This window comes from Hyaena hyaena, unplaced genomic scaffold, assembly GCF_003009895.1.
Source record: "Hyaena hyaena isolate Hyena2069 unplaced genomic scaffold, ASM300989v1 scaffold_261, whole genome shotgun sequence".
Taxonomy (NCBI): domain Eukaryota; kingdom Metazoa; phylum Chordata; class Mammalia; order Carnivora; family Hyaenidae; genus Hyaena; species Hyaena hyaena.
The window spans coordinates 1,169,106-1,196,023 of record NW_024080893.1 but is presented as its reverse complement, the minus strand read 5'-3'; the positions used below and the strand labels follow the sequence as shown (position 1 = coordinate 1,196,023).

Below are 26,918 nucleotides of genomic sequence, written 5' to 3'. Positions count from 1 at the left end.
AAGTATATTTGTAATTTAGGGGTGGTTGGACCCTACAGTCGAATGGGCAGTGGTGGGGAATGAGGCTGAAGGGACTTCATATCCAATTCCACGTTTATGGTTTTGCACTTTAGGAAATGTCACTGAACAATACTATTATAACACACACACAAAGCTACAGGTTCGCTACAAGGATTGGAAGAAACTTGCAGGGGCGAGTCAATCTGCAAAGTAGAGCACAAGTATGCAATGGGCTAAAAGGCACTTAGCCGTTTCCACTCTTGCTGGATCTCGCCGATGTAAAGGGGCAAGGCTTAGAAGCACCGCAGGACTCACTGACTCGGGGAGAGATTGTGCTGTCTCTGGCTTCCGGCGTCCTCAGTTGCTAAGGGAGACCGGAAGCCCTCTTACGCTAGGTCCTTGCAAACCATAGAGTACCGGAAAAAGAGTGAACGGAAGTTAGAAGGCGAGAGCGACTGCAGTTTGGTTCGCGTGAAGATGACAACCTTAGTGCTGGATAACGGAGCCTATAATGCCAAAATCGGTTACAGCCATGAAAATGTGTCGTAAGTGTTCTCTCCCTCCTTAGGACACGACGGACCCTTAACGGTTTCACATGCTACGCTTCGTTTTGGGGTCACAGTAAACTGCAAATGCTCCTACGTGGCCCTAACCTGAGCCAGAGGGACACTGTGGTTGGAGCTGGGAGTCTGGGATGCTTAATTTAGGTTACGCGGCCCCGGAAGTGGGAGATGGGTTCCTTTCATAACAGGAAATAGCTCTGGAAAATAGGCTTCCAGAGAAGCGGTTCCTGAAGGAGGGGTGCGTACACACAAATTCATGAATCCTCAGGAATTTGTGTGTGTGTGTGTGTGTGTGTGCATATTCTTGAGGACTCATTTATGGATTTCATTAGATCCTCGATGGGTTCTGTGACCTCCAAAAAGCTTGAAAACCATTGTCTTCGTAATTGGAGACTTTGAAGGCTTTGCGTCTAAGTCCTTCGTAGTGCTTATTGGCTGACCTGGTTGATAGAGTCGATTTAACAGAATTACTACAATGGCAAGCATAAACCATATATGTTATATATGTAGGAAAAAATGCTTTTCTTCTGTCATGTTTACAGAGGATTCCCCCCTTTCTCCTTTCCTTTTTTTTCCTTTTTAAAGAAGACAATCACCGCGTAGTAATGTAAATTGGTTAACAGTCGTCTGGAAAGTGTTTTGCAATGTGTATCATTGTTTTTATCCTTTGACACAGCAGTTCTGTTATCAGTTTCCTAAGGAATAAACAAGAGGTGTTTGATAGGAGGAAATGTAGCATGCTCTGTATTTTAGACATTGTGTATTGTAGTAAAAAAAAGGGGAAAGCTAAATAAGAATAGAAAATTGACTACAATTGTAATACAACCGTAAGATTTACTGCAATGCAGTCTTAAAAAATCATGTCCTCAAAGAGTATTTAAACATATAGAAAATTGACAGCATAGGAAATAAGCAGGTACAAAACACTTGTGCAATATTGTCCCAATTCTCTCTCTCTCGCTCCCTCTCGTTCTTGCTCGCTCTCTCGCTCTCTCTCTCTCTTCCTCTTCCCCCTTCCTCCACACACACATACATGTGTACACCTGTGTATGGTTGATAATGGCTCTAGTTTGTCTTCCTAACTAGATTGTAAGTTTATGGTGGGCAACAACCGTGTTTAAAACTACTCCCTACTTCTGTACACTATAGCATATTGCTAATTGAAAATTTTTGACTTCCTAGAGACTTAATTTTTATAGCCAGAACTTTCAACTTGTAAATATTTTACCAGAGTGGTATTAAGATTTCCACATTAAAGCCAGAAAGACCCGGAACTTTACTTAAGCCGTGACTGTCATCTGTGTGGTAGCAGGATCAATACCCACTTGGAAGAATTTCTTCAAGAGTATTTGAGAAAGATAAAGGGTCTAGTGTAGAATGTGGTACATATTAGAACTTAAAAATACTTTTTAAAAAAAATTACTTGAAGACAGAATGAGAAACATTGGTTGTGGATATTTTTTGTCCAGCAGTAGGATGGTTAAGTAATTGTATTTTTAGGAAGTATTTAGGGAATAATTATATTATTTGTTCTTTATTGATAGGGTAATTCCTAACTGTCAGTTCAGATCAAAAACAGCACGTCTTAAAACTTTTACTGCTAACCAGATAGATGAAATAAAGGACCCTTCTGGACTCTTTTATATTCTTCCTTTTCAGAAGGTAATTCAGTTATATGTCATTTCTAGCAATCTAAACCTAAACCTAAAGACAATTTTTAAATTATAATTAAGATTGTGTATGTATGGAAATATTTTTACATCTCTGAGAAAAAGTTATTTAAAAATTTTTTAACATTTATTTTTTAAAGACAGAGTGTGAGTGGGGGAGGGGCAGAGAGAGGGAGACAGAATCTGAAACAGGCTCCAGGCTCTGAGCTGTCAGCACAGAGCCCGACACCTGGGTCGATCTCATGGACCATCAGATCATGACCTGAGCTGAAGCTGGATGCTGAACCAATTAAGCCACCCAGGCACCCCTGAGAAAAAGTTATTTAAATTTTATATAAGATCTTATTAAAACCAAAAATTGAAATTAACTTGTCTTGTTTTATAAATGACCATGACTTAGTTACTGATTGTGGATATTGAATTTTACTTGTTCATGTTAAAGCTAAATAAGATGAACACATTAAAAAAAAAAAAGTAAGTATGAAGTGGCGTCTCCATATACTAATATGTCTTTTGAACCTTTGACATTTTCGTTATTGTTAACTTGTAAATTTTAGAATTTTTAAAAGGAGAAAAACATACCAATATAATTGATTTAGAATTTAAACAATATTACAGTAGTGAAGGTAACCATAAGGAGAAATTAGTGATTTAGAATATATCAATGTGAGTTTTAAATATTCAAATATTTGTGATAATTTATACAAGAATTTTTTTAGGGCTACTTGGTGAATTGGGATGTTCAAAGACAAGTTTGGGATTACCTTTTTGGAAAAGAAATGTATCAGGTAACATATTGGAGTATGTATTCACATTTCTATTTCCATGTCTTATTCAAATGAAAATTTACAGCATCAAAGATTTATTAACTCATGTTAATAAAAGAACCATTGAGATAGGATATAAAGAGAGTTCACTCATTAATATGACATAAATAAATCTATTGTGCATGTTTATTTATATCAGTCGTATTTTTAACTTTAAAGATTATGCATAGTGCCAAAATATACGTGTATATGAAAAGTAATACATGCTTGAGATTATGCTAAAATCTACTAGGGGAGAGTGCATGGTATGAAGGTGAATAGAAGTCAGAGTTTTTACTGAATAATCCTGTGCTGAAGTTGGCTCATACTAGCTCATGGGAACCAATTGCATGCATCTCTTCCCAACTCTGTGTTCAGTGTTTGGTGACTTTCAGGATAGCGTGAAATTGCCCTTTGCGCCTGTATTTATAACTGTGGTAAGCACTACAAATCAGGGCTTTTTTTTTTTCCTGGAGATCTGGTTGTTGAGCATTTACCAGCACACACTGTAAGATGGGGTGTAGGGGATGTAATTGCAAATGTATGGACATTATTTCTTAGGCAATGTCAAGCCATGGAAGAGAAGACTTTTGTGGTGAGTAATACATTTGGGGAGGATGGCAGATTTCTGATTTAGACAAATATCTGGTGATAATTATGCTAGCAGTACAGAAGATAGATCAGAAGGAGAGGAGAATGGAGGAAGAAGGGGCATTGGGAAGGCATTATTTTAGGTGAAGGCAGTAGCAATAAAGAGGAAAGGTCAAGGACAGATTCCAGAGAGTAAATCAAGGATTGAAGTTGAAAAGAATTCAAGTGTCTAGATTTAACTTTTCAACATGTTTCTGATATATATTTAAGTCACTTCATATACTGTTCTTAGCTTTGATTTTTAAAATATTAAATAAGTGCAAGTGAATAGAATTTCCATTTTGAAGTGGAATTGGAAGTTAAGAGATAGTCTGTGAAACTCAAGATTAAAATTTCACTTCACGTGTCTATTATTAGACCAAATCACTATCTCATTTTTATTTTCACAATAAATTTTTTTGTCCACATATTTGAATTGTGAATCTTATTTGATAACTTTGTGCTTTTAATGTCTGTAATGTAAAATTTAGGTAAAGTGAGTGAATATTCAGTTTTTAATGCTTCTGGAGGGTGTGGGAGATAATTATGTAAACATTAAGTCCTAAAGCTTCTGGCATTTTAAATTTTAAAACAAAATAATGTCCCTACTGCTTGCATTTACATTGTTCATTACTTTTCATAATGATCTTCAAGCAAATTGACAGTGCCATTTTATTAATGCCACCATTAAGAGAGTTAAAATTGAATAATAAAGTGCATGAGTTTATGCACTTTACATAAACTCATACGTTGTAAACAAACGTCCTGGGTTCAAATCCTAGCTATGTCCCTAACTAGTTATATGAACCTTGGTAACTTACTCAACTCTTCTATACCTCAGATTGCTCTATGATTAAATGAAGATAGTAATAAGACTTGTTTTCTATGATTGTGAGGATTTAATACATTTGTTTATGTATGTAAAACAGGTGTTTGTAACTATAAAGTTATAAAACTTTTGGGATCTTTTTCTCTCATAGGTTGATTTTTTAGATACCAATATTATTATCACGGAACCATATTTTAACTTCACTTCAATTCAAGAATCAATGAATGAAATCCTATTTGAAGAATATCAGTTCCAAGCAGTCTTAAGAGTAAATGGTGAGTTAAAATTTTGATTGCAATTAAGCTATAGAAATATGAAGTGAATACAGAGGAACATTCATTTTCCAAAAATATTGGGTGACAGTTTTTTAGATTTGGAGGAAATAAAACATGGGATTTAAAAATTAGGTGGACTCTTAGAGATAATCTAGTCAGACTTACTTCATCTTTTTACTAATATAATATTTTCTCCCTAATGACGTTTCTAGCAACATATTTTTTTAAGTTTATATATTTTGAGAGAGAGTGTGTATGCATGCATGTGAGCAGGGGAGAGGCAGAGAGAGAAGGAGAGAGAATCACAAACAATCTCAGTGCTGACATCCCCGATATGGGGCTCGATCCTGCAAACCTGAGATCATGACCTGAGCCAAAATCAAAAGTCAGAGGCTTAACCGACTGAGGCACCCAGGAGCCCCAACATGTATATATTTTTTAAGTAATCTCTATGCCTAGTGTGGGATTCACACTCACAACTCCTAGATCAAGCTTCCCCATGCTTTACCAACTAAGCCAGCTAGGGGCTCCACTAGCCACATATTTTTAATTTCTAAAAGATTATTGTTTCTCAGGTAGTTATCTTTTCTGTCACTGATGTGTTTATCATTATTATTCATTGAAATAATGTTAATCTCTTGGCATGCCAATATGAGGAAAAACAATCTGAAAATGCCATCTAGAAGTAAGTTTATTAAAGGCTAGAATTATATTACAGGACTGTACAATGAAAGTATTGAAATATTTAACTTGCAGATTTTTAGTCTATATGTGTGATATTATACTACAGTGGTTAAGAGCACAATCTTTAGAAAAGTGTTAACTAAAGGTGATTTTGCCCCTTAGGGGAGATTTAGCAATATCTGGAGGCATTTTTGTTTTTCACAACTGGGAGGGTGCGCTTGGCTTCTAGTGAGTAGAGGACATAAATGCTACTGAACCTCTTAAAATGCACAGGAATGCTTCCAACAACAAGGAATTATCTGGCCCAAAATGTCAGTAGTTCTGAGGTTGAGAAACCTTGCTCTAGAATCACACTGGCCAAGTTTGAATCTTGGCTCTGTTACTTACTAATTGTATAACACTGGATACATTATTTAACTTCTCTATGCTTCAGTTTCTTCATCTGTAAAATGGAATTGTTGTGAAGATTAAAACACAAACACTCATGGAGTTTAGAGTAGTGTCTGGCCTGTAATAAATGCTCAATGAAATTATCTGCTGTTAAAATAATTGCATTATAAATATTTACCTTTAAAAATTGATCACAAGGACACCTGGATGGCTCAGTCAGTTAAGCGTCCAACTTTAACTCAGTTCATGACCTGTGTTTCATGATTTCAAGTCCCTCATCGGGCTCTTCATTAACTGTGCGGAGCCTGCTTAGGATTGTCTCCCCCACCCCCCCACCTCTGTCTTCCTGCCCTGCCCCCACTTGTGTTTTTTTCCCTCTCTAAATAAATAAATTAAAAAATGTAATGACAAAATTTTTAAAATCACATTTACCACAAAAATGTGATGTTTTAGCTTAAACCCTGCAGCGAGTTTGTGACAATAATGGATATTATTTTAAATTAGCACATAGAAATAAAAGAAAGTTTCTTTCTGCTTGCCTTAATTTGCTTCCTTTCTTTATTGCTTTAAATTCATTTTACTTGTATTTAATGCAGGTTTTTTTTTTATCTTTTTTTAAATAGCTGGTGCTCTCAGTGCACACAGGTATTTTCGAGATAATCCTTCTGAATTATGCTGTATCATTGTAGATAGTGGATATTCCTTTACACATATAGTTCCTTACTGTAGAAGTAAAAAGAAAAAAGAAGCAATTATTCGGTGAGTTGTATTTAATTTTCATGTCTTTCTTAAGATAAAACTGAATGAAAGGTGTGATAAACTGAACCAAATGTGTATTCTCCCTTTTTAGGATAAATGTGGGAGGAAAACTCCTAACCAATCATCTAAAGGAGATTATATCTTACAGGTAATACTTAGCTTTGATTCCTTGGGTGGGTTAACTGCTGGTGGTGAACTTTTTAAAGTAATTTAAAATTGTTCTTAAAAATAAAACAAAGTAAAATAATTCCTAACCATTAGTCGTAGCTTCAATTAACAATTCTGTACTATTGCTTTAAAAACTGCATCATATAATACAAATACAAATGATGTTCAACTTGAAAAGCTTTCTAGCAGGGTGCCTGGCTGTCTCAGTCAGTGGAGCATATGACTCTTGATCTCTGGGTTGTGAGTTCAAGCTCCACATAGGGTGTAGAGCTCACAAAAAAAAAAAAAAAAAAGAGAAAGAAAAGCTTTCTAGCATATAAAATGCTAATATCCACTAAAATTTGGATATTTCCAAGCTCTAGGGAGTTTAATATGTTTATAACATTTTAAAATTATAAATGTTATAAAAACTATAAGTGTTATACATTATAAAACAAATTAACAAATTAAAAATGTGTATAAGGAAATAAGGGTTTCAAAGGAAAATAAATCTCTACCTCCCCTTTCTATCTCTCATGTCAGTTCCATTCCACACAGAGTATCATCTTTAAACTGTATTTATGTTTTATAATTTTAGCTTCAATGAGCCTTAATAATATACTGATATTTCTGTTGGTGGATTAACTAATATTAGTTGACTGCCCATCATTAAAAGATAAGGAATTAGTGTACTTAACCCATCCAACTCTTCTCCCTCTCCTAAATTTTATTTATGCTATTATTTTTAATTTTATTTTGTTTAAAAATGTAAGTGGGATTTGTTTTGTTTTGTATGTAGGATTCTTAAATCTCAGTTTCTTCCTACATTAACTTTGGCTGGTATGACACTGTTAATATCTCTCTGAGCTCCCCTCTATGTCATTTAAGAAAGTAAATGAAGCTGCATTTCCTTCTACCTTTCCTCCCACATATTCTTTCTTTATTCTGTGAGATGTACCATTAGTCTTTTAAACAGCTTTATTGAGAGATAATTCACATTCCATACAATTCTCCCATTTAAAGTATACATTTCCAATGGGTTTTAGTATATTAGAACATTCTTAGAACATTTTCATTACCCCAAAAAGAAACCCATTCTCCTTAGTCATCTCCCCCAGCTCTACTACATTTGTAAAAAACCTATTATTTTTAAATAAATACAGAGCCAGGAAGTTGTAGAATAGTACATATAGCTCTATGTACCCTTAGTAATATCTTGTATAACTATTACACTATAAAAATGATAAAATGGACACTGGTATAATATTGTTACCCAGATCATGTTCAGTGTTCAACATTTTTTACATGCATTCATATATATATTTTTCTATTGGACTTTATCCCATATATAAGTTCATGTAAACACCACCACAATCTATTCCATCACTCCAAAGGAACTTTGGAGTGAATCAAACATGTGTTAAAAAAAAAACACATTTATTTGTATTTATCAGAGTATAAATACAAATCTGCAGTAAATACAGAGCATTTATTTAGGAGGTTGAGATATATGGGTTAACAAATAAGAAAGGTTGGGATATATGGGTTAACACATAAGAGTTCTTTTTTTATGGTACTTCCTAGTAGAGCTGCTGATCAGAGCATAACTTGAAATATCTTTTCTGGTAAACAGTTTGGCAATATAACAAGGTACTAAAAGTATTTCAAATTCTTTGTTCTAGACTATGAATAAATAATGAGATAATCTGAGATATAGAGAAAAGTACCTATAGTGCATTGATCTTGAGATATACTTTTTCCACATCTCTAGTGGGATGGATCTTTCAGTTGTTGGTACCTTAGAATTGTCATAGTTTAATTATCATCTTTTCTTTTCATTAGTGCAATAGTGAGTCTTAAGGTAAAATATGGTATATATGAAGTTAACAAAAAGCAAAAGGAAGCAATAATAATGTTTTTTATTTAATAAATATAAGGATTATGCTAATCACTTTACATGTATAACTAGAATCATTTACTTCTCACAGATGTGTTAAGTCAGTGATCTTATTATTATTATCCCTTTAGAGTTGAAGAGATTGAGTCCCAGAGAGGTCAAGTAGCTTGGTTGCTAAATTGTGATTCAACCAAAGTCTCTGGGGTGCCTGGCTGGCTCAGTCAGTAGAGCATATAACTTTTGATCTTAACTTGTCATGAGTTCAAGCCCCAAGTTGGTCATAGAACCTACTTAAAAAACAGCAACAACAAAACCAAAGTCCATGTTTATAAACGCATAGGTAACTTTCCTCCCTGACCTAAACTTCCAACACTAGGAATGTTAAGTACATTCTAATAGACCACTCTAATAAATATCATGGTGCTGTAAATAACCATAGTTTTAAAGAAGAATAGCATAAGAAAATGTGAGATGATGTTTAGTCTAAAACAAAAAGTAAATGTAGTATATATGTGTAGAGAAAAATATTCAAAGGAAATAACTTCACATTTTTCTTTTTTTACATTTTTAAAACTGAAGTACAGTTGACAACGTTACGTTAATTTCAGGTGTACAACATAGTAATCTGACAACTCTATGTTGTCTTACTATAAGTGTAACTACCATCTGTCATCAGTACTGTTGACTATATTGCCTGTGCTGAACCTCTCATCCCTCTGCCTTATTCATTCTGTAACTGGAAGCCTGTACCTCCTACTCTCCTTCACCTGTTTTGCCCATCTTCCCACCTTCTCCCCTTTGGCAACTACCAGTTCTCTGTATTAATGGGTCTGGTTTTGCTTTGTTTATTTTGTTCTTTAGATTCCACATAGAAGTGAAATCATGTATTATTTGTCCTTATCTGACTTATTTCATTTAGCATAAAACACTGAGTGTATCCATGTTGTCACAAATGGCAAGATCTCATTCTTTTTTATGGCTGCTTAGTATTCCAGTGTGGCTGTGTGTGTGGATGTACACACCACATTTTCTTTATCCATGTATCGATCAATGGACACTAAAGTTGCTTCTGTATTTTGTCTATTATAAATAATGTTTCAATAAACAGGGGTACATATATTTCTTCAAATTAGGCTTTTTGTTTTCTTTGGGTAAATTACTGGATCATATGGTATTTCTTTTTTTTTTAATTCTTTTTAATGTTTTATTTATTTCTGAGAGAGAGAGAGACAGTGTGAGCAGGGGAGGGTCAGAGAGAGGGGGAGACACAGAATCCGAAGCAGGCTCCAGGCTCTGAGCTAGCTGTCAGCACAGAGCCTGACGCGGGGCTCGAACCCACGAACCGTGAGATCATGACCTGATCCAAAGTCAGACGCTTAACTGACTGAGCCACTCAGGCGCCCCGATCATATGGTATTTCTGTTTTTAACTTAAAAAAGGTTTATTTTTGAGAGCGAGAAGGGGGGAGGGGCAGAGAGAGAGGGAGACAGAGTATCCAAAGTGGGCTCTGGGCTGACAACAGAGAGCCTGATGTGGGGCTCGAACTCACCAAATGTGACCTGACCCCAAGCCAGACACTTAACCGACTGAGCCAACCAGGTGCCTCTCTATTTTTAATTTTTTGAGGAACCTTCATACTGTTTTCCACAGTGGCTCTACAAATTTACATTCCCACCAGCAGTGCTTGAGAATTTCTCTTTTTCTATATTGTTGCCAACTCTTGTTATTTCTTCTTTTTGATACTAGCCGTTCTGACAAGTGTGAACTGATATCTCACTGTGATTCTGATTTGCATCTTCCTGATGAGAGTGATGTTGAGCATCTTTTCATGTGTCTCTTGGCTGTCTGCATGTTGTCTTTGGTAAAATGTCTATCCAGGTCCTCTTCCCATTTTTAATCAGAGGATTTGTTTTTTTGGTGTTGAGTTATAAAATTTCTTTATATATTTTAGATATTAACCCCTTATCAGATATATCATTTCAGATATATCATTTATAAATACCTTCTCCCATTCAGTAGGTTGTCTTTTCATTTTGTTAATGGTTCCCTTCACTGTGTGGAATATTTTTGTATGAGTGTACTTCCAATAGTTTTATTTTCACTTGTTTCCTTGACTGGAGGAGACATGTCTAGAAAAATGTTGCTGAAGCCAATGTCCAAAATATTACTGTTTATGTTTTCTTTGAGGAATTTTATGGTTTCAGGTTTCACATTTAGATTTTTAATTCATTTTGAGTTTGTTTTTGTGTATAAAGTAAGAAAGTGGTCCAGGTTCATTCTTTTGCATGTATCTGTCCAGTATTCCCTGCATCATTTATTGAAGAGACTCTTTTCCCCATTATATATCCTTGTTTCCTTTGTTGTAGATTAATTGACCATATACACATGGGTTTATTTCTGTGCTCTGTGCTCTTCTATTGATCTATGTGTCTGTTTTTCTGCTAGTACCATACTGTTCTTACTACTACAACTTTGTAGTGTATCTTGTAGGGTATTTTGAAATCTGGGATTGTGATACCTTGCAGCTTTGTTCTTTTTCAAGATTGCTTTGGCTTTTTGGGATCTTTTGTTGTTCCAAACAAATTTTAGGATGATTTGTCCTAATTCTCTGAAAAATACTGTTAGTATTTTGATAGGGATTACACTGAATTTGTAGATTGCTTTGGGTAGTGTGGGCATTTTAATAACATTCATTGTTCTGAGCCATGAGCATGGAATATCTTTCCATTTGTTTGTGTTGTCTTCAGTTTTGTTTTTTAAAGCAGCTTTGTTTTCGTCATTAAGCCTGTGTTTTCTTGGATTCACTCATCAAATATTTATTAGGCATCTACTATGTGCCAAAGTGCTGTGTGCTGACCCACAATACTATTATAATCAGAAAAGCAAGTGCAAAGAGTTAAGTCATTTTAGCAAGATTCTATTCAGAATAGTTAGAGGAAAAGGTTTGTTCTCTGATTGAATAAACCTTACCTTACTTAAAGCCTTCATTTTCAGCTACTTTTTGCAAACTGGACTGATATATGCCTTCAGACGGGTAATATGGAGATTAAATATAATGGAAGTATAATTATTCCTTAAAGTTGAACATATTTTTCACATTCAGAAATTTAATATTTAAAAAAATCAGTTACCCAAAGATTTGATTTCAGAAAAAAATATTTTTTTATTAAAAGATTTTTTTAATCTTTATTTATTTTTGAGAGAGAGAGAGAGCACAAGCATGAGAGGGGCAGAGAGAGAGGGAGATACAGAATCCGAGCAGGCTCCAGGCTCCAAGCTATCTGCACAGAGCCTGACGTGGGGCTTGAACTCACAAACCGCGAAGTTTGTGAAGCTGAAGTCGAAGGCTTAACTGACTGAGCCACCCAAGCACCCCAGAAAAAATATTTTAAATGGTAATTGTAAATTATACTTATATTTTCCGTTTCAATTGTTACCATTTTATTTCTGTTTAGGCAGCTACATGTTATGGATGAAACACACGTGATTAATCAAGTGAAAGAAGACGTATGTTATGTGTCTCAGGATTTTTATAGAGATATGGATATTGCGAAGTACGTATAATAAGTAATCTAAGAATCAGAAAATTGATTCTTGGGTAATGTTATACATAGTTAATTATTTCACATATCTCTAATTCATTTTCTAGGTTGAAAGGAGAAGAAAATACAGTAATGATAGACTATGTTTTGCCTGACTTCAGTACAATTAAAAAGGGCTTTTGTAAGGTAATTTAAAAAATACTCAATGACATTTCTTGAAGTGACCACTTCAGGCAGATTTGAAAAACATCTAGTTGGGTTTGGTAGAGTCTTACAGAGTTGTTGATAACTGTTTTCCTGGTGGCCATTTCTCCAGGCACAACTGTATAAGTGATCAATAAAAATTTCATTAAAGTTATTTAGAAAAAGAACTGTCAGCTGAATGATAGTACATGGGACCAATCTGGAGCTGATAGGATCATTACCTATGTTATGGTTAACTCTTTTCTATTTTCTTAAGAATTAGTGTAAACTCAGTTAGAGGTTGATTGTTTGTCAATTGTGACAATTATTGACATAGCTGACATGGCTGTAGTTTACTTCTTTGGTCTGATATGATCAGATTGTAGTTGAAAAGGGCAGAATCCAGTGCACTTTCAAAGTGTTAAGAAGCAATTTATTTTGGATGTCAAAGTAATTTCTCGTTATCTTTGATCAGCTCAGGTAAACTGTCAGTTCTATGTTTGAGTAAGTGTGAAGTTAGCTCTTTTAGCTGGGTTGATAGAGGACTGTTGGGAAATTAAAAATCTTTGGTCAGAAATGTGAGCATCTTTCCACAAGGAGACATATATGGTATCATTCATTGCAGTATACTTTAAAAGAGTGAAAGATTGGGAAGAGCCCAAATATCCACTAATGGAGGAGAATAAATAAATTTTGACATACTCATAAAATAAGGAATAGTGAAAATGAAACAGAGCTACATGATAATCATGGACAAATCTCAGAAACATGTTTCTGTCTAAAGCATCTAAAACATGATGTCTTTAAGCAAGTTTTAGGAGGATATATAGCATTTCAGGCTGTGTGGAATAATAATTTATGTTGTTTAAGAATACGTAAGTATTGGGGTGCCTGGGTGGTTCAGTCACTTGAGTGTCTGACTTCAGTTCAGGTCATGATCTCATGGCTTTTGGGTTTCTAGCCGTGCATCTGGCTTTGTTGCTGACAGCTCAGAGCCTGGACCCTGCTTGGGATTCTATGTCTCCCTGTCTCTCTGCTCCTCCCCCACTCAGGCTCTGTCCCTCTGTCTCTCAAAAATGAATAAACATTTTAAAAAAAGAATACATAAGTATGAAGTAAAAGTATAAAACTGTGAGTGGTAACACCAAATTAAAAAGGGGAGTGATAAAAAAAATTAAAAAAACAAAAGGGACTCTTGGGTGGCTCAGTTGGTTAAGTGTCCAACTCTTGGTTTTGGCTCAGGTCATGATCTTGCAGTTCGTGAATTTGAGCCCCACATCGGGCTCTATGCTGACAGTGCAGAACCTGCTTGAGATTCATTCTCTCCCCTCTCTGCCCTTCCCCTCTCTCTCTCCCCCTCCCCTGCTTGCTCTCTCTGTCTCTCTGTAAATAAATAAACTTAAAAAAATTAAAGGGGAGAGTTATAATTTATAAAGTTCTACTAAACTAATTCATGGATACATAGGTTTTATACTTCTTTTAATCATGTATACTTCTTTATATGCCTAAAATTAAAAAACATATATATTTTTGACCATATTATTGAAGTAAAATACAAGTCAGAATTCTGAGAAGGCTACCCAAAGCCTTATAAAATTGACATCATCCTGTAGTGTTCTTGGAAACAGATCCTTGCAGAAGGTCATAGGTTGGCTTTCAGAAGTGGGAGTTGGGACAAATTATGAGATCAAGTTGCTTGTTTGTGAACTGGAAGCCCAAGTTGTACTTCTTTTACGAGACAATGAAAACTGCAAATATATAGACAACACCATCTTCATATATTATTACTCATTAAAGTACTCCAGTTATATAAAACACCTTGCAGATCATTTATAGCACTTTGTAGAGTTAATGGTAGCAAAGTCATCCATATTTCCACAGGGCTCAATGATTCCCAATTTTTACAAACCTGATTGTTGGACTCACCCAGGGCACTTGAAAAATAATCTATATCCATGTTCTTAGTTCTTGTCCCTGGAAATGCTTAGTGCTTATATTTGATAACCTAATCTTACAAAAATCTCTTCCAGATAATTTTACTGTCAACCAAGTCTGTACATTTTTTTCTTTTTTAAATGTATTCTCTTCTGCCCTGCAAATGACACCCTATCAGTTTACTGGACATTATCTGCTGAATGCTGCCTGTTTTCTCCTTGCCAGATTGTAAGCCTTGTTTTCTTAAACCTGCACCTTATAGATAGTTAGCCAATATAGATGTGGTTATTCCTTGAATTGACCATTGTTTTACTTACCATCTTTGGAGAAAAAAGGCAGAAGCCACATAATATTGTTTGCAGCCCCCCCCCTTTTTTTTTAAAGTTTGTTTTGAGAGAGAGAGAGTGAGCACAGGGGAGGGGCAGAGAGAGAAGAAGAGAGAGAATCCCGAGAAGGCTCTGCACTGTCAGCAAGGAGTCTGATGTGGGGCTCAAACTCAGGAACCATGAGATCATGACCTGAGCGAAAATCAAGAGCCAGAAGCTTAACTGGCTGAGCCACCCAGGCGCCCCACAGCTCTTTTATTGGCCTTTGGCTTTGTGAACAATATCTGGTTATAGACTAAGCTTCATTAATTCAGTATAGGCTCCTTCTTAATTTGTAGACTTTAACACCATTTGAGTAGACAGAGTCAGTTGGCCTGGACTTTTGCCAGATGATGGAATGTTACATTGAATTTTTATTTCAAAAATAATAGTTTAATCTTTACTTTGTCAGTGTTAAAATTTATCATTTAATCACAATATAGTTGACCCTTGAACAACTGACATCCCCCTGCCCCACCCAGTTGAAAATCTACATATACCTTGACCTGTCCCCTTCCCTGCAAAAAACTTAACTACTACTGGCCTACAGATGACTGCAAGTCTTAATAACATAAAGTTGATTAACACATATTTTGTATGTTGTATGCATTATATACTACATTCTTAAAATAAGCTAGAAAAAAATGTTATTAAGAAAATCATAAAGAGAAAATACATTTACAGTAATGTACTGTAAAAAGAATCTGCACATAAGTGAACCCATATAGTTCAAACCAATGTTCACATGCCACCTGTACATGTTAAATCATGTGCATATTGGAAAAAAAAGACTAAACAATAACAAAATACAAAAAATTATGTATATATACCTCTCTTAATAATTTTAAGATTTATTTTTTATTTTTTTATTTAGCCACTAGGCACCCCAATAATTTTAAGATGTAGAAACAGTTTTATTTCATATGTATTAGAATTAATTCTAAAGTGTATTGAGTGTAGTACTTGGTTAACTTCATTGTTGCCTGATATGCAACAACTTTGATAAGAGCAGATATATGTTTATATTTTTTAATTTTTTCTTTGTTTATTTTGATATATGTTTATGAAATTAGAAAAAATAATAACTATATAAAATGAAAAACTATTAATTATTTGAGAGCCCTTATACTTAAGAGTATCATTAAAACTATTCAAGAATATATTTAGGAGTATCAGGGTAGCTCAGTTGGTTGAATATCTGACTCTTGACTTAGGCTCAGGTCACGATCCCAGGGTAGTATGATCGATCACCACATCTGGCTCCACACTGGACATTGAACCTGATTGGGTTTCTCTCTCTCTGCCCCTCTGCCTGCTCATGCTCTCATGCTTTCTCTAAAAGAAAAAAAAAAGACTATTTTTGAGTACTTGGAGAAAGGTACAACCTCCATTTCTCCATTTCTAGTAAATTATAGTAACAATAAAAATAATAGGCTCTATGGTATTGTTACTGATTACAACTGATACAGATTCCAGTTATATCTCTTATCAGAAAGAGGATGCCTAATAAAGTGTATGGACTTAAATTAGAAAATCTGGCTCATAATTAATGATTATAGTAACACTTTGTGCAGAGCCATTGTAATTTAAACTGATCATTTCTTTTACAGTATTGGAACAAAATTTATGAGGCTGTCTAGTAATCATGGCCTGCATTGACTAAAATAGCAACTCCCAGCAGCTCTTCTAAATTCTTTCATTTGTCTATGTCCTAAAAAATCTTTTTGGAGTTGTACTTTTAAAACAGAAACTACTTGTAGTTCCAGATTACATATTAATGATTAATGCTTTAGAGCCAACAGTCAACAAGGATATCTAGTTCTGGCTCTTTCCCCTAGTTTAGATATTTGATCCTCGGACAGTCACATGATCCTCTTCTGTAAAATCTTGGTAATGAACTGTATCATATAATCTCTAATGTTTTGTCACCTGAATTTCCCCCAAGTTTGCATCTGTTTCTGATTGTTTTGAGTGTTGATAAAATGAGTTATATGCTTTAAACTCAAGCCACTATCACTTTTAAGTAAATTTATAAATTAATAAATTTATAGGAAATATTTTTCTTTCTGCCTGAGAAGGTAGACTACTATGAAGGAATACTTTTCTCTGTTACTCTAATACTAGATTATTGGGTTAAAAGTGATTTGCAGTTTTCCCTGTTCTTCTTAGAGTATTATGAAAATTACATAATTTTGGATATTTATATTTAGGAATAATGTTTTGAGCTTGGAATATCCAATGATAGAATTTAGAATTATATCTGGGTTAAGGGAGGCAATGTAGTGAAAGGAATATATTGTACGTACTGATTATAATTTAAATACATTAGTCTTCAGTAATTTTTTTTTAATGTTTATTTAATTTTGAGAGAGACAGAAAGAGACAGCATAGAGCCCAATGTGTGGCTCAGTGTCACAAACCGTGAGATCTTGTCCTGAACCAAAGTCAGATGTATAACCAACTGAGCCACCCAGGTGCCCCTAGTCTTAAGTAATTATTAATATTTTTATATATTTGAAGTTTACTATATGTATATAAAGGATTGGGTTATAGTCTCTTCTAAGAGGAAAATTGCATAGATAATTGCAAATGAATTTCTATAACTGAATCTATAATAACTGATATTTAAAAGAAAAATTTTTTAAATGTTTATTTTTTGAGACAGGGAGCAAGAGCGGGAGATGGGCAAAGAGAGAGGGGGACACAGAATCTGAAGGAGGCTCTAAGCTCCGAGCTGTCAGTGGAGCTCAAACTCATGAACTATGAAATCATAACCTAAGCCAAAATCAGATGCTTAACCAACTGCGCCACCCAGGGGCCCGAGCTGATGATTCTTAAGTAAAATTGGGAAGGACCATTATTTTAATGGTATAGAGTGTGGTAGAAGATTGTTTTAAAAAAAAATTATTTTTTCTGGTCTCTTCAGGAACACATCTCAGCAGTAAATAACAGGAAAATTTCATTGATAAAGTCCATGGATTTCAAAACTAATTTTTGAAGATTGAATAAATAAGTTTAAATATCTAATTTTTTTTTTGTACAAAGGAAAGGGGAAATCTTACTGAATAGAGGCACAAGGTCCAATAAATATCTAAAATAGGAGAGTAGAGTCTCCAGGCTGGCTCAGTTGGTAGAGGATGCAACTCTGGATCTCAGGGTCATGAGTTCAAATCTCATGCTGGGCATAGAGCTTACTTAAAAACCAATCAATCAATAAAAAGAGAGTCAAAGTTGGTAGCTATAGAAACAAAAGACATAGTAAATGGTTTACAGAAAGTTTTTAAAATATATATTTTTGAGAGAGAGCATGCACAAGTGGGGGAGGGGCAGAGTAAGAGGGAGACACAGAATCTGAAGCAGACTCCAGGCTAGCTTGATGCAGGGTTCAAACCCAAGAGCTGCAAGATCATTACCTGAGCCGAAGTCAGACTCCCAACCGACTAAGCCACTCAAGTGCTCTAGTAAATGGTTCCTTAAATGTTTATTTATTTTGAGAGAGAAAGAGAGTATACATGAGGGAGGGGCAGAGAAAGAGGGAGAGAGAGAATCCCAAGCAGGCTCCATGCCATCAGTGCAAAACCTGATGTGAGGCTTAATCCTATAAACCATGAGATTATGACCTGAGCCAAAATCAAGAGTACAACACTCAACTGACTGAGCCACTCAGTCACTTCTAGACATAGTAAATGTTTTTTAGAGTATATTATTTGTTCTCTAGAAGCTGAAATCGGTCTATTATTATAGGTAGAGTATAAGGTCCCCTCTCCTCTTTTCTACTTGTCTTTGTGTTTTAAAATGTGTGGAATAAATCCAGATCATCTTTTGGGGAGCAGCTACAGTAGAGTCAGCAATTATTTCTTTGTATAGATTAGGCAGCAGAGAAGGCCACAGTTTCCTAACTTTTGAGAATCCTGAAACTTCCAAGAACATGGTTAATATATTAAAATAACATGTTACTAAATGTTATTAGTTACATGAGCTAGAAAATGTAGCTAAAACTTGTTTATTCTTATATTTCTTTAAGCCAAGGGAAGAGATGGTGTTGAGTGGAAAATATAAATCTGGTGAACAAATTCTTCGTCTGGCCAATGAGAGATTTGCTGTTCCAGAAATACTCTTTAATCCTTCTGATATAGGCATTCAAGAAATGGGTATTCCAGAAGCTATCGTCTATTCAATTCAGAACTTACCTGAAGGTACATGAATAATTAAAGTATTAAGACATAATGATACTTCTAAAAACGTAATAAGCTCTGTGAACCATAGAGAAATCATCTGAGCTTTCTAAGTAATTTCGGGCAAATGCCAAGTCTGTTTTATTTGTAGATTTCCAAATCTGATGGTGCACTTGAATAATTCTTACTTTATTGGTCCTAGATTAGAAATTTGATACAGGGAAAGTTATTGTGGTCTATTTAAACTTGAAGAAATTAGGGGTGCCTGGGTGGCTCAGTCAGTTAAGTGTTCGACTTTGGCTCGGGTCATGATCTTACAGTCCGTGGGTTCGAGCTCTGCATCGGGCTCCATGCTGACAGCTCAGAGCCTGGAGCCTGCTTCAGATTCTGCATCTCCTTCTCTCTCTAGCCCCCCTACCTCACACTCTATCTCTGTCTCTCAAAATTAAATTAACATTTAAAAAAAAAAAAAAAAGCTTGAAGAACTTAATCTCTCCATGACTCTTAAGTTGCTGTGTCCATTTTAAAAAGGTTTTCATTTAACTCATTTATTTACAGAGAAATTTATAATTTAACAAAGTGATTGTTTTTAGCTATGATGGGATTAGATTCTTCTTTCAGTTTTATTTGGAATAATATACAGGAAGTTAATTTTTTTAGTGTTTGTTTATTTATTTGAGAGAGAGAGAGAGAGAGAGAGCAGAGGAGGGCAGAGAGAGAAGTAGAAAGAGAATCCCAAGAAGGCTGTGCACTGTAAGTGCAGAGCCCAACATGGAACTCGAACTCATGAGCTGTAACAGTGTAAATCTGAGGTGAAATCAAGAGTTGGATGCTTAACCTACTGAGCCACACAGGCATCCCTATAGGAAGTTATTTTAATGAGGCTGAAGTATGGTGATTTTCAGTGATATGTGGGTTCTCCTGAAGCAGGCTTCACCTACATAATTTTCTAGAGTTTTAGAGAGTACTTTTATATCTCCAAAGTGTCTTCGTAGTTCATAAGGAACAGTCCAGGCAGTGGAGCAGATCTAGCATTTGCAATGTCCTTTCCTCCCATTTAAAAAAAAAAAATCACATCATGCTATCACCTTAATATAATTATTTCACAACTGTTTTTGTGTTCTCATTAATTTCACATTTTATATAAGGTTGCAGTTATTGTTATACAGCATTTTATACTACACTGCTTTAATGCCATGAGGCTTAGTATCAATATGAGGGAAGTCTGCCCCTGTTTTATGAACAGAAGCTTTGTGTATGGTGACTGGTAATAATTTATTTATTTAACTAATTAATTTTCCCATGATGGTTAGTAGACTTTTACCAGCTAATGATGTGGCACTTAATGTTTGCCAGTATGTAACTTTAATGAATATAGAACATAAGATCCTTTATTATTATGGATTATGAATATTTTTCACTATTAAATGTAAATATTGCACAATAACTATGACTGTCTCAATGAGATAACGTGGAAATTTGGGCTCCAAGTTAAAATGTCTTGAAGGCCCTCCATGTTAGCCTTATACTAGCTCACAATCTCGGCCTACAGAAAGACCTCATCCATTTAGGGAAGAAGTATGATTATCAACTGTCTGCTTCTAGAATGTTACCCATTTATGTGTAGCTTCTATCTGTATGTAACAAGTAGCCAGTAGTTCAACTCCTTCACCTTAGCCTTTTTTTAAAGATCTATGAGGTCATATTTTACTCTCTTTGATGTGTCAACTTCTGTAAACTTTAACCTCATTATGAACTCTTATAAATAATTCTTATGGTTATTAAAAAAGTATATAGTTTCCTGGGGCGCCTGGGTGGCTTAGTCGGTTAAGCGTCCCACTTTCGCTTAGGTCATGATCTCGCGGTTCGTGGGTTCGAGCCCCGCATCGGGCTCTGTGCTGACTGCCAGCTCAGAGCCTGGAACCTGTTTCGGAGTCTGTCACTCCCTCTCTCTCTGACCCTCCCCTGCTCACGCTGTCTCTCTCTCTCTCTCTCCTAGAAATAAATAAAACATTAAAAAAATAAAATCTTTAAAAAAAAAAAAGTATATAGTTTCCTAATCAGTTACTATAACTGATTGTTTTTACCTAAACGTTCACATTCATCTTTCCAGAAAGATAAGTAAACAGATTTTCTGATGCCTTTTTTTCTTTTTTTTTTTTTTCCCCTCTTAAAGAAATGCAGCCGCATTTTTTTAAGAACATTGTTTTGACAGGAGGAAATTCCCTTTTCCCGGGATTTAGAGATCGGGTTTACTCAGAAGTTCGATGTCTCACTCCAACAGATTACGATGTTTCAGTTGTGCTGCCTGAAAAGTAAGTGTTGGCTGATAGATTAAACATGGAAGTCATTTTGTAGGTAAAATGGTCAGTAGGCAGACTTGAGTTTAAACCTGGTTCTGGCAAGTTTGTTTCACTTCACTTCTGGATTCTGATTTTCCCTTTCTCAAAAATTGAACTAATAAACCTGACATTTCAGTGGGCTAAGTGGGATGAAGTATGTAAAGTGCCAGCCGTAATGGTTGGTACATAAGGGGTGCTCAATTAATATAAGACAATATCCATATAGTAAATCAATCCTCGTTCCTAAGAGATTTTTATAGGCAAAGCAATCAGTTTATAATCTGATTTTTTTATCTAAGATGTGTCATTTCTTGACAGTTTCTATCAAGAATAAGAACTAAACCTTTAAGATAAATTATGTCAATCTGTAAGTTGTTTTGGAATGTTTTAAAACAATTGTTAACAATAGGTTTCCGCTGCCATCCAAAAGTAGAATATTTTTCTGAAACCTTTTTGTAAGTCAAATGGTGTAAAATGAAGAAGCAATTACCATTCATTTTTATAGAAAAATTTTGAGCCTTTCCAGACCCAAAGAATAACTTCTCTTAGGCTTTTCTGATACATTAGGACAAATCTTGCTAACAAAATAAATGGAGATAATACATAGATGCTCAAAGACACAGTTCACAGCTATGGAGCTCGAAGCTGAGAAGCTGAGTGTAGTTCCTGGGGAAGGAGCTTAGCAGTGCCACTCTCGCTGCTTAGGTGTGTGCCGCCTCTCTAATGGCTCGCTGTAGAATGAGTGCTGAATACTGTTTTGCTTTTTGTTTTTTTTTTATTTTTTTGGAAAAGCAAAAATCTTCAGTTAGCAAAAATAGGTACTAATGTAGTCTCTTGTAAAAGGGAAGTGGCGTAATACAAACTTTTGAAAAACGAGATACCTGTATTTTAGTAAACTTTTTACATTAAACCAGCCTTTTTTTTTTTAAAGTTCATTTATTTTGAGAGAGAGAGAGCACACAGAAGGGGCAGAGAGAGAGGGAGAGAATCCCAAGCAGGCTCTGTACTGTCCGCACATGGTCAGCGTGGAGTCCAATGCGGGGCTTGCTTGAACTCATGAACTGGGAGGTCATGACCTGAGCTGAAATCAGGAGTTGGAGACTTAACCAACTGAGCCACCAAGGCACCCCAGTAGTCATTTTTTTTTCTTGATTCAGAAATCTTTTATATCTAAGCCCTATCCTACTCTACTGAGAAAAACAGGTATCATTCCACTTTTGTGGGGGGAAAAATGGTTTAATTTTAGAACCTTAAGAAAGACTTATAGGGGTGCTTGGGTGGTTCAGTCAGTTGAACGTCTGACTTCAGCTCAGGTCATGATCTTGTGATTCGTGAGTTTGAGTCCCGTATCAGGGCTGTTTGCTGTCAGTGCAGAGCCTCCTTTGGATCCTCTGTCCCCCCCACCTCTGCCCAATCCCCACTCCCTCTCTTTCTCTCAAAAATAAACAAACATAAAAAAAAAAAGAGAGAGAGAGAGAGAGAAGAAAGGCTTACAGGTCATCCGTTCAATGTTTTTACATTGTAAATAAAGAAATAAGGGCTGTGATAGTAAGTTAATAGCAGTGGCCAGGCCAAAACCTGGTTCTCTTTATCTTAAATCAGTAACAAATACATGTCTCTTACGAAAAGTATGTCTAACACCTCCTCCCCACTGTCCTAGTCATAAGTGTCTTACTAATAAGACCCCATATACCTGACTCTTAATTTTAGAGTCTTGTTTTAAAGGAAAAGTAGGATTTTTCTAAATTAATAGCACTTACTAGAAGGCCCTTGTCTGCTCACTTAATTTTTAGCTATCAGATTAGAGAGTAAATAGTTGTTGGATATTGTAATGATTATCAGCATTAATGTCCATATACTTTATAGAATATGAAGCATACTGGATCTTCATCCTGTGTACTTATTTTATTATTATTTTTTCCACTACGTCTCTTTATTTCCCATACTTTTGTTTTGTTTGCCCGCATGTTTTTTATCTTGCGTTTTAAATTCAAGTCATGCACACATTATATGCCAAGGGATCCACAGAAAAAGTTTTTATTCTTTTATTCATCAAGTCTTCATTACACATCTGTTTTATATACACACATATGTATGTTACATGTATGGACTACAATAAGGAAAACATTTATTAACTTTTCATCATTTTTCAAATTTTAAAAACTGAACTGGGGGAAAGGAACATTAGAAATAGAATTGAGTCATAACATAAAGTATCACCTTAGTTAGAGATAAAACCAAACTAGATGTTTTATATGTTTCAATTTTACTTACTGTCTTTGTCCTACCGTGTAACTGTTTATTATGCAATGTGTTTCTTTTTTTTTTTTTAATTTTTTTTAAATTTTATTTTTGAGAGAGACAGACAGCGTGAGCAGGGGAGAGTCAGAGAGAGGGAGACACAGAATCTGAAGCAGCTCCAGGCTCTGAGCTGTCAGCACAGAGCCCAATGCGGGGCTCGAACCCATGAACCGTGAGATCATGACCTGAGCCGAAGTCGGATGCTCAACCGACTGAGCCACCCAGGCGCCCCTATGCAATGTGTTTCTATATATTTCATTTATCAGAAGAAAGGGTAGCAGCAAAAGCACGGACTGAAAACCTCTCTGAGCCTCATTTTCCTAAATCTGCAAAATGACAAATATGTTGTTTCATGGGTTGCTGTACAAATTAGTGAGATGACATATCTTTGACACACACAGAATTTAGATTCAGTTATGACAGTGTTTTTCCTTTTATGCATTTTTGATATTTTGCTTATAATCTTGTTTTTTTATTAGAAGTAGAGGGTCCATAAATTCAGGGCACAGGTTAAAGAAAAAATGATTAGTTGTTCTGGCGACCAAGGTTCTTTTCTTTCATAGGTTGCCTTATTCTTATGAAGCTTATGCTTTATTTTCACACTTTAAGTTACTTTCTTTTAAATCAGGTTGGGTAGAGATGGCCACGTTTCAGTTACTAATGAATGTTTTCTGCATTTCAGTTCTGTAAAATCATCTGGGTTCATTTACTTTAACTTTATTTTTAGCCCTATTACTTATGCCTGGGAAGGTGGAAAATTGATATCAGAGAATGACGATTTTGAAGATATGGTAGTAACAAGAGAAGACTATGAAGAAAATGGACATAGCGTCTGTGAAGAGAAATTTGATATTTAAGAAACATTCTGAATTAAAGTTTTGACTAGCTGTGATTGAAAGGTTTAATTTCAGTGTTCTTTTTAAAGTAGGTTAAGGATCTGTGTTACCTTTCATCTTAAGATAAGATCTTAAACTTATGTGAACACTTTGATCCATGGCTAATTTTCAAAGGTTTCTTAGCTAAGTTATTACAGTAAACTATATCTCAGCTCATATTTGCATTTAGGAGTTAGACTACCATAACAGTGCTTAACACTGTTCCTAAGAATAGGTTGTCTTTCATTAGAAGGGTAAATGCATTTTGAATGTAATTCTTTATAGCTGGGAGCACAAACGTAAGTCACTGGTCAGTTTTCCTTGGAAAGCCATTTTGTGTGACTATGAATAGGGAGGGATTGCCTAAAATGTTTTTGGGCTGATATGATTTCTTTTCTAGAACTAAGTAATTTATCTAAAAATTGCCATTTTTATTCACATATACTAAAGTTGGGAAGACTCCTCTTATTTGTGTTTAACATTTGGTTTTTATTTAGAATAAATTCAAAAAGGTGGAAACTAAAGCCAATTTATTAAAGTGTCTTTTAATCAGTACTATGTTGGCAAAAATGTATTATTTCACTCATAAAAATACTGGACCGTTTTTTTAAGATGAAAAGAAATTTGAAATTAACTCATGGTTCGTCAAAAACTCTTGAAACAAATGTTAGTGATTTGTTTTAAAAACTCTTATAGGGGCACACATACATACACAAAAAAACCTCTTTTATAATCCGCAATAAGCATATTAAGGTGTTAAAAGCTACAGATATCCAATTTAAGGAAACACCTGACAATGACATTAATGAAAAAGAGGTAGGCTTTGCTTGCAAACAGGAGAAACTCATTTGGGCTATTCCAAGCAAAACAAAATTTATCAGTGGGACAAAGGGCAGCTTATCAAATCTAAAGAAAACCGGGACCGACAGCCTTAGGAAGGATGAAAACCAGGATACTCTTAGGAATGTAAATTACAGAAATTGAGTGAGAGGCAATCATTTTACAGCTCTGCCATCAAAATATCTCAGCTTCTATATCTTCTATCTTATATCATTATACTCATGTATCAAATTCCTACTGGTTTCTTTATCCTAGTTAGTATCATGTACCTACCCCATGGCTTCAGGGACTTTGACAGTACTAGTAAGATAGTGTAAAGTAAAAGAAGGTAGTTTCCCAAAGGAAAATTAATATGAAGAGACAGATGCTGATCAGAGTGAAAGACCTGTCAACTATAATTTTATTTAGATCATGTTGGGTTAGGGGCTGGTCAGTCCTTCCTAGACCTAGGTTGGTTATCATTACAGAGCTGCAAGTAGAGTGTTTGTGTGATACCCAGTTATGAGCATATAATCTGAATAGTGTAGCAAGAAGATGCTGGTAGCATAAATTTTTGCAGCCATACAGTGTAACTGTTAGAATTTCAAGATGATATGGTTGGAGGTAAAAAGACAAGTCTTCCATTTAAAGGGCTTTCCTTGACTTGTCAGGACCTCATGTTGGACAGGTAGAATACCTATCCTCATTGACCAGGTGTTTTTCCTGTGAGGAACAAACATTCCTCAAAGCTGCATTCCCAAAACATGCCCTGACTTTGAAGTCTTCTGTTACGTTCTGCTGCTGCTGCTGCTGTTGCTGCTGCTGGTGTGTGTGTGCGCGCGCGCATGCACATGCTTACTATAGTAAACTAATTTCTGTAGGCAGTGTAGGTCTCCTAGTGGTCATCTTTGAGACACTAAACATTCACTTCTGAAATTAATGAACATGGTCCTTAATCCTCTACCTTTAGAGCACCGAAGTTCCCTTCCATTTCAATGCCTATCTAATTTAGAAATGTTATTGCTAGATATTATACAGAAAGTTGACTTCAAAGAGAACATTTAACATTAGTTATAAAAACACTGAGGTGATGCATTAAAGATATCTATGATTTTGGAAAGATAGTCATAAAATCCTAATTTAAAATTCAAAAAAAGTAGATTGAGAACTTAGCCACATTAGAGTTTATAATTTTTTAAAGTTTATTTATTTATTTTGAGAGAGAGAGCACAAGACGGGAAAGGGGCAGAGAGAGAGAGAGTGAAGGGGAGAGAATCCCAAGCAGGCTCCCTGCTGTCAGCATAGAGCCTGATGCAGGGCTTGATCCCACAAACTGAGAACATGACCTGAGCTGAAGTGAGATGCTTAACCAACCAAGCCACCCAGGAACCCCTAGAGTTTATAATTTATTGCAAACTGCATGCATGGAAATAACATGTTCCAGTGTTGGCCATGCATCATAGTCCCCTTAAGACAATAAAGAATTAGGATTTATATCAATGAGTAAGACAGAAGAGTTCTCTCAAACACGTTTTTATCTTGGTTTTGAAATTTTTAATTTTTTTAAATGTTTTATTTATTTTTGAGAGAGAGAGACAGTGTGAGCAGGGGAGGGTCAGAGAAAGGGAGACACAGAATCTGAAGACAGGCTCCAGGCTCTGAGCTGTCAGGACAGAGCCCGACACGGGGCTCGAACCCACGAACTGTGAGATCATGACCTGAGCCAAAGCC

At 35.4% G+C, this 26,918-nt stretch overlaps 1 protein-coding gene across 2 annotated transcripts; it reads left to right on the top strand.

Moving 5' to 3' along the window:
* Positions 1-438: 438 nt before the first annotated feature.
* On the top strand, positions 439-24,924 carry ACTR6 (actin related protein 6). 2 transcript variants are annotated; one of them, XM_039245599.1, is made up of 11 exons: positions 439-545; positions 2,108-2,225; positions 2,953-3,021; positions 4,650-4,773; positions 6,471-6,606; positions 6,698-6,754; positions 12,106-12,204; positions 12,300-12,378; positions 18,700-18,871; positions 21,027-21,165; positions 24,221-24,924. In XM_039245599.1, the coding sequence occupies exons 1-11, from the start codon at positions 478-480 to the stop codon at positions 24,348-24,350; spliced, it is 1,191 nt and encodes a 396-aa protein (XP_039101530.1). In that variant the 5' UTR covers positions 439-477; the 3' UTR covers positions 24,351-24,924. The 2 variants fall into 2 exon arrangements, with proteins under 2 accessions (XP_039101530.1, XP_039101531.1); XM_039245600.1 differs by lacking the exon at positions 2,953-3,021.
* The last annotated feature ends 1,994 nt before the right edge of the window (positions 24,925-26,918 follow it).